Source organism: Polistes canadensis, unplaced genomic scaffold (genome assembly GCF_001313835.1).
Source record: "Polistes canadensis isolate GaletaPanama2010 unplaced genomic scaffold, ASM131383v1 scaffold_21, whole genome shotgun sequence".
Taxonomy (NCBI): Eukaryota; Metazoa; Arthropoda; class Insecta; order Hymenoptera; family Vespidae; genus Polistes; species Polistes canadensis.
In genome coordinates, this window is record NW_014569568.1 from 445,604 (window position 1) to 454,037 (window position 8,434).

At 30.7% G+C, this 8,434-nt stretch overlaps 1 protein-coding gene across 1 annotated transcript in view; it reads left to right on the forward strand.

The window, feature by feature from the left end:
• The first annotated feature begins 7,335 nt into the window (after window positions 1–7,335).
• Window positions 7,336–8,434, forward strand: part of LOC106793921 (homeobox even-skipped homolog protein 2-like) — a 3,787-nt gene continuing 2,688 nt past the window's right edge. The window contains exon 1 of the mRNA XM_014761213.1: window positions 7,336–7,531. Within this exon, the coding sequence (XP_014616699.1) occupies window positions 7,336–7,531 (196 nt within the window). The remainder of the gene's footprint in view (window positions 7,532–8,434) is intronic.

An 8,434-nucleotide genomic window follows, 5' to 3' on the forward strand; every position in this document is an offset into this window, starting at 1 on the left:
AATGATTATATTCATTTTATTAATATACAAAATTGAAAATATATATAACTCTCCAGGATCCGTAATTTAATTCAAAACTAAAATCTAATGCAAGAAGGTTTTTCCTCATAGCCGCCATCATAGCCGTTCTTTCCTAGCCGAAGGTAGAATGGTGGAAGATAAAAGGCTACGGGGGTAGAAAGGGGTCTATGCTTTCTCGAACATAATACGGTACCGAATTTATAACCGAGTTAGCAAAATCGTCTACACCCTCTCTCTCTCTCTCTCTCTTTCTACTCGCGTTGGAAAGTACAGTCTTGAAATGACGAGGTAAAATAGGGGGATGGGGGGGGGCAGGGATTGGCGAGGGGTTCGTTTTGAACGGACGAAGTTGACGCTTTGATTAAATTAGGGGATGATCGTGCGAAATTAGAGGCATTAACTTTCATCTCGACGCGAATTCCCGTTGGGATTTATGCTATACGAATTTATTGCGATATTTCTGTGTTTTCCACTCTCTTCCTACTGCTAACTATCGTATATCCTATATATACGATATATAACTGGAAATTCATTTTTCACATCTTTATCATCGACCATTTGCGAAATAATTAAACATTTTTTTGTCCCTTCCCCCCTCCCCTCTCCTCTCCTCCCCTCCTTCTAACAACGCGATGATAACGCGTTAAACAAAATTCGTAAACCAGTTGTTTTCTCTCGTCCAAAAATAAAATTCTTAATAAGAATGTATGTGGGTCTCATGTATTTCGTAATATAAAAATAACAATAAAATATAATTTCCAGTTGCTGAAGTAGTCCCAATAAAGGGACGAAACGTCCAACTTATCAACAATTAAGTTCTACTTCTTTTTTTGATATTCAAATTCCCTATGATATCTTCTTATTAAAAATTCGTAAAGTTAATTTGTAAATAAGAGATAGAAAAGTAATGATCGGAATTAAGTTTCACGATTGATGATGATGATGATAATAATAATAATCTGATAATCCTGTGAAAGAATGGAGTTTTATTTAAAATGATTTTATAAGTGTGGTTCCGTGTTAATTCAACAGTTACATTTTCTTGAAAAAGTCTTCTTGTTCTTAAAATGAATGCACCCTCGAGACGCATCTGTCTGTCTGTCTTTCTGTCTTTCTGTCTCTGTTTCTAATAAGCGAGCATAAAAAATCTTGTCACCGGCGCAGGATCTAAAAACAGTGCCCGGGTGGTAAAGATTTTTCTTCCTACGTGGAAAAGTAGAGGATTGAAAAGCAAGAAAAAGAAAAAAGAAAGCGCAGGGAGGAAAAAAGAAAAAGTGAAGTGCAGGAAGCAGGAAGAGAGGATTTTTGGTTCTCAAAAGAGAAAGAAGAAGAAGAAGAAGAAGAAGAAGAAGAGGAAGAAGAAGAAGAAGTAGAGTACTTCTACATGGTGCCGCTTCCTGGAGTGCTTCCAAATTGCTTCGAACGTATGTGGTTTAAGTGGCTCGCCTAATTTCATCCTAATTCCGGCACTTACCGTTTGTCTTTCCAAATTGGATCGGTTTCCTATTAAAAAACAAAAAGCAAAAAAAGAAAAAGAAAGAAAAATCACCTATTCGTAGTGGAAAATAAAAACGGATAAAATTCTCAAAAGGTAATTTGTTTGTGATGAAAAGAAAAATTAACAAATTAGGTGTGGTACGAAGAATTTTTTAATTATAATTTTACTTAAATAAAACATACTATTATAATATACCGGTTTCGAAAATTTTGGGATACATTTACTGTACGTACGTAGGCTTTAAAATTATTTCGTATAAGATATCTAGGAGAATAATATTTATAAATAACCAACAATATATTTTGATGATTGTAATCATTGACAAAAGTAGGATATAAGTTAAACATACAATATATATATATATATATTAAAATATTGAAATGTGTTAGAGTTAATGTTATAGGCATCTCGGTGAAGTCTCCGGTGGACCGTTTTAATTAACACGATGCCACGAAACACGCTTCACTGTCGTACAAAATCCCACCCATGGATAGAACTAATACCACGTATGGATAGCGATGTTACCAACGTGTGTGATAAAAATGGATGAAATCTCTTAACAGAGGACGGCAAAGAAAGCTACGAAACGCTTTCATCTTGCCGCTCGGCATAGGCCACCTTTCTTAATTATACTTTCCTACAAACACACATACACACACACAAATATATACGCGTAACGTATATACGTATGATTAAATAAAAGCTGTGCATACAAATCAGTAGCACTGATATTAATAGCAAATGAAATTTTTTTCTTTTTCATAACTTATCACTGAATATAATAACTTTTATATATATTTGTCTAAATTTATTTATTTTTTTGTTTTTTTTTGTTTTTTATAAGCCATTCAACGAGATTATTCGGTGCAATAAAATAAAAAAAATAAAAAAGAAAGTATTATATTAGTCGTAAAACTGTCTGATTTCGATACAATGGGTTTAACATAATAAAATTATTAAGATATTGACTTCTTTTCGATTGGTGTTTATTAAGAGATCGTAAAATTTGAAATTAGGAAATCTCATCGCGAATGGTAATGAATTAATCACGAAATAATATTATATCCGAGGTAATATAGATACGTGAACTGTGAGAATCAGTTTTCATCTGTCAGGGAACGTGTGAAATAATCTTTTCGAAGTCATTTCGCCGGTTTTTTTTTTCCTTAACGAACGAAATGATAAGAGAGAGACTTAAGAGTTTCGAGCAGTTGCGATCCGTAAGAGAGTGGGAAATGAGAGAATGCGTGGAGTTCTTTTTCAAGTATGTCCACATGCTTCACTATCGTACAACACATTTCTTTTACCCTTTTTTTTCTTTTTTTTTTTTTTTCCTTTTTTGATCATACTTTCAATAAGTCAGATTTAGTTCGGTCTCTTTAGTTATCCCCGTTGACTAAGCTCAAACATGTTCAATTATTTCTAATAATATACACATTTTTTTTTCAACAAAATCTCACGACTAATAAATATTTATATTTGTGTTCAACAATTATTATAATTGATATATCGATGAAATACCTGTTAAATCGATAATATCTTTTTTATTGAGGAAGAACATCATATTTTTTTATTATTATACCTAAACTATTAGTCATTTGTGATTGGTAATCCATTAGTTATTACAAGCAAATATATTTCACAATGTAAAATAATGTAAGTACATAAAAAATATAAGTATAACAAATCGTATCTATTAATTATGATTATTTAAATTCAAAACATTTCTATTATCACTATAATGTGTCTTATTTTATTGAGTGTTACATTTATATCATTATTTCGTTTAATTATATTTTGATTATTAGTAAAACGTTAATGTTTATATATTTTCAAAATTAAGAATAGATAATTTAACACATTATTCGTTTTTAACACACATTTGATTAGATAAAATCAATCTTATTGAGAATATATTATAAATCATATATTTCTATTATATTATAATGATTCTTTTTATTTCAAGCAAATAAAATTTCGAAATAAACACTATACTATATACTTTTTCACTATCATAAACTCACAGACATTCTCTACATACGCAGTATTACAAATTCATTGACAAATTTGAATTAATTTATTACCCTATCGTAACATTTATTTTTACAATAAGAGAGATAATTATATAACGAAATAAATAACTTCATGGGTATCACTTGAAAGCTATTGTTTTTGAAAAAAAAAAAAAAAAGAAAGAAAAAAAGTCTGAAAGATATTTAACGATAGTTTTTTTTCGCGAAAATCGTACAATACACCTTTGAATTGAATTCGAACGTTTGAAATGTGTATCGTTTCGTACGGTGATGGGGGGGGGCAACAGTGGACAGGGGGTAGGGGTAGGGGGTAGGGGGTACAATTGCTACGCGTTATGGACTCTGTTATATACTGACAGGTGTATCATTGTGTGGGTTTATGTGTGCGTGCATGCATGTATATACTTTAGAGTACGTTAACAGGTATCGAACTGCATAGATTTTCAGGTATAAAGCGACGTTACATCGTACACACAAGTAAATTAGACGGTTAATCAAAGCGTTTAATCAGCGGCATGATTGCGACCACATCTGGATTGGCCGTTCGCGTCAATTATCTATTCTACCTGCTATTCAATCGTATAATCGTTTTCAAGTCCATCCAGTTGGCTTTATTGCAATACGATATAACATTCGACTTCCTGACGCAATGATAATAAAGATAGCTCCATTTCAAAATTCGATTATGTGTTTCCCTTGATATATGATAATCTATTTTTATTGATTATATTTATGAAATATTGTATTATAAGTGTGTGCATGCATCGTACCCACGCAAACATCTCGTAAACACGTAATTATAATTAAAGAAAAAATATATTATTATTTGTATTAAATTTTCATTATATATTCGTTTGTCACATTTTTATTTATAATAATAATTTATTATATATTATAATAGACAATTGTTTTTCTTTTCTAATGGTAATAATACTTAAGATAAGTTAATTGGATTATTATCAATTCGATAATTACTTTCTAATATATCTTTGATATGTTTATATATATTGGGGAGCATATAAAGATTTCATATATTTTCCCCCCCCCCGGCATATGGATTACTGTTAAATTATAATTTTATATATGTATTTCGATAAATACTGATCCCATTGATTAAATAAATATTAGTCATACGTATTAATCGTGGGAGGGTAGGTTTTTTTAGTAATCGTTAATCATATATTTTAGGATGAGAAAATATTTGACATCAAGTTAGGGCTTACTTTTCGATTGGATTAAGATTCTTGAAAAGTATTTTTGTAGGAAAAGACATTAAATAAATGAATGGAAAGAGAAAGAAAGAAAAAAATAAAAAACCAGGAAAAATAGCAAAAAACTGTTTTCAACCGAGAGAAAGTATTTTTTTATCTTCTTCTTCTTCTTCTTTCATTTTTTTTTTTTTTTTTTTTAACTTCTCTTTCTCCACGCAATCACAATGAAATTGTGCACGGTGGAAGATCCTTCTCTTGTTCTTTTATTTTGTGTGTGTAGGTGTGTGTGTGTGTGTGTGTTTTTTTTTTTACGTCACGTTTATATCCCCCGTTAGGGATGAAAAGAGAATGCGGAAAAACATAAAAAAAATCGTTGAGTTACGAGCTGATCGGTGTTTAGAAATTTTGGAAATAATGGCTTTGGTAAAAAAATAAAAATGGTTAAAAAAAGGGGGGAGGTAGGTATCGAAGAAAGTATCCTGCCTGAAAGATAGAATTCTCATAACAAATCATTGTTTTTTTACAAAATTACGGCTGAAGCAAACAAAAAACAAAACTAACTAACGAAATTATGCAATAATTTAATTGAGCAATCTCGAAATTGAAAAAATGATCGAACAATTATATTCTTATTCGCGCCGTTGAACATGTTATGCTTTTTTTTTTTTTCTTCCTTTATTCATTATTTTTTCTTTTCCCTCCCGTAAAGAAACTAACGGTTAATTCTCTCGAACTCCCTAAAAAAAGGAAGAATGAACAAAAAAAAAATAAAAATGCTCCAGATTTTAGTCGAAGTTATTTTTTTATAGAAAGAAATCGTCAGGGTGTCCTCGTAAATATTGAAGAAACAAACCGAAACGGGAACCGAAAATGAATAGATTCCTCCTCGTAAAAAGATGAATAGTTTTTTACGTCTTTAAATTCTATGGATAAAATCATCATGCGTGATCTTTGTTGCGTTTGAGATATGAAATGCGATTTCTTAAAATATTGCTCTAGTTTCGGTTCATTCTTAAATTATAGTAGTAAACAAAGATTTAGACACGGTCAGTCGACTTTTTTCCTCGAGGGTGAGTTTTTTAGTTTTCTTTTATTTTTTTTTTTCTCTACCCCCCCCCCCTCACTTCCAAGGAATGTAAAAAAAAAAACTTTCTACAATTTCTTTTCGACAAAATTCTTAATAATATTTTCTCGTTGATAAAATTCATCGACATTTTATTTGCATCCCCATTCGATTAGAGACACATACGATTATTATTATTATTAATAATAATAATGATATTTGATTATATCGATTAGAAAAATAATTTTGTAGATATATAATGTTAAAAGAAAATTATTCAAAGAATAAAAAGCTCTTGTAAAAGTTTTATTAACCCACACACACACACAGACATAAAAAATTGTATAAAAAAAAATATCATACAATATAATTATTACACATTAATCTCGCGTATTATCGTCGAAAGCGTATTTGATTAGAACCGTACAATTTAAACACGTGATTTAATTGAAGAATTTTACCTTTGAACAAATACCCCCATCGAATTATAAGAACATTTCCCTTATTTCATGGTGTTGCACATATATTAATACTATAATTAAAAGCTATAAAATATGATAGATAACATGAGAAACGATGTCATCAAATAAAGATTTTTTATATAGATTATTTCTATATTATTATAATAGAAAGTTAATGATAAATGTTAGTCAATGTTAGAAAGTATAATTGTGGAATAAATGATGGTACTTTAAAAAGAGGAAGAAAAGTTACGGTGGCGGTGGCGGTGACGGTGGTGGTGGTGATAGTGGTGGTGGTGGTTCTGATGGTGGTGATGGCAGGAAAATAGAAAGAGAGAGAGAGAGAGAGAGAGAGAGAGAGAGATGCTGATGTTGATGGTGGTAGTGGTGGTGGTGGTGGTAAACTGGTGAGAAGAAGTGGGGAAGCAAAGCTAAGTCATATAAGAGGGGTCGATCCCATTCGACCAATCAGAAGGATACCAGTTGTGTTAGAATCCTTAAGCTAGTAGTATCATCAAGTTTGCTATAGTCTTCACTTCTTTCAATAATCTCGAGGTGTACGGAACTATTCGTGTGTTTAGATAAAGTTAACTAATTGTAGAAACTTTGTTTCTTTTTCTTCTTCCAAACTGTGTGGGGGGTCTCTGTTTAAATAATTATATAATATTAGATCGCGAATATAAGTTAACAAAACCTAGCCCAAGTTGGATTACTAGTTTACGGCACGATCATTAAAGTGTCATTACACACGATTATTGAACACAATTATCATTTACTTTTGTGTATTATACATCGAAGTATTTTGGAATATGGTTTAATAATAATCGAGACGAATATCAATTCAGAAAGCTTAATAGACACTTTTTGTTTAAATAAGTGTTTAAACGTATTCTATTTTTTATTGTTAAGATCTATGTATGTGGTTATAATCATCATTCGCGAAAAGTGTTGACGAAATATAAAAAAAGAAATCCAAAACAAAAGTGCGACAAAAGTGTAGAAAGAAAAACATCATTCACTTATGCAAGGGACACAATTGAACGGTGAAATGCAAAAATTTGCGATTAATTTCGATGATCAACAACAGGAACAAGACGAAGACGAAACTGTTATTGTTGTCGATACTGTTAGAAGACCAGTTTCACTTCGTTCATCTTCGAGCCCATCTAAAAGCCCATCTAAAAGTCCATCGCCACCAAGTTCGCAACACAGTTCAGGAAGTCTACCAAAAACACCGGAAAAAGGTAATTGTTGTGATTTTTTTTCTTTTTTTTTTTTACGAATCCACTTGATTTTTTATTTCGCATGTGTTATTATAATTTGTAATAAAATGAAATGAAGAGAAATATTTTGGCGTATCGATTTTTTTTCGGTTACTTTACACCTCTATTTCTATTCCTTTCAAATTTTTACACACACTGTTTTCTGCGATATTTCAAAGATATTTAAATTTTGTTAATAACGCGTCGAACAATTTCTTATCGCGTTGTTTACGTTCGTTGACAAAAAAACTCGTATGACAAATAATTTCTTTCGAATTAGCGTAAAACGAGAGACAACGTTAACGTTTAAAATATTGTCCTTCATTATTTTTATTGATAAAAATTTTTAAACAAAAAAATAATTCGTGATAAAGTATTTTCCAAACTTGAAAAGTAATGTTTCATTTTTGTCGAAGAGAAAAGAGGAATCCGACGGGCACGGATGAACTCGACTACCCTAAAAATCACGTATATTGTGCTTAATTTAATCGTAAAACAATTATAAGGCTTTCATTTCGAAACAAATGTCTTTACAATTTGACAATATTTTTTCTCCAACCTTGAAACTAAATATATGTAACCAATAAAAATGTTTTTCCCTCGTTATTATCTACCCTAATAGATTTGTGCTATTCGTCTGTGTGCATCCAACCTTCTGCTCACAGATGGACAATACATTGGAAGGGACCTAAACGATCATAATAATACTTCAATGTATACCTGAGTATACCCGTTGTTAAACGTTGAAGTATTTTTAAGGGTCCATCGTTTATTACCTATTTTCTTTTTCGCAATCTTTTATTACTTTTGACAAATTTATATCTTTATTCTGTGTGGACAAGAAAAAAAAAAAAAAAAAAAAAAAAGAAAAAAAAGGGTAAAAGA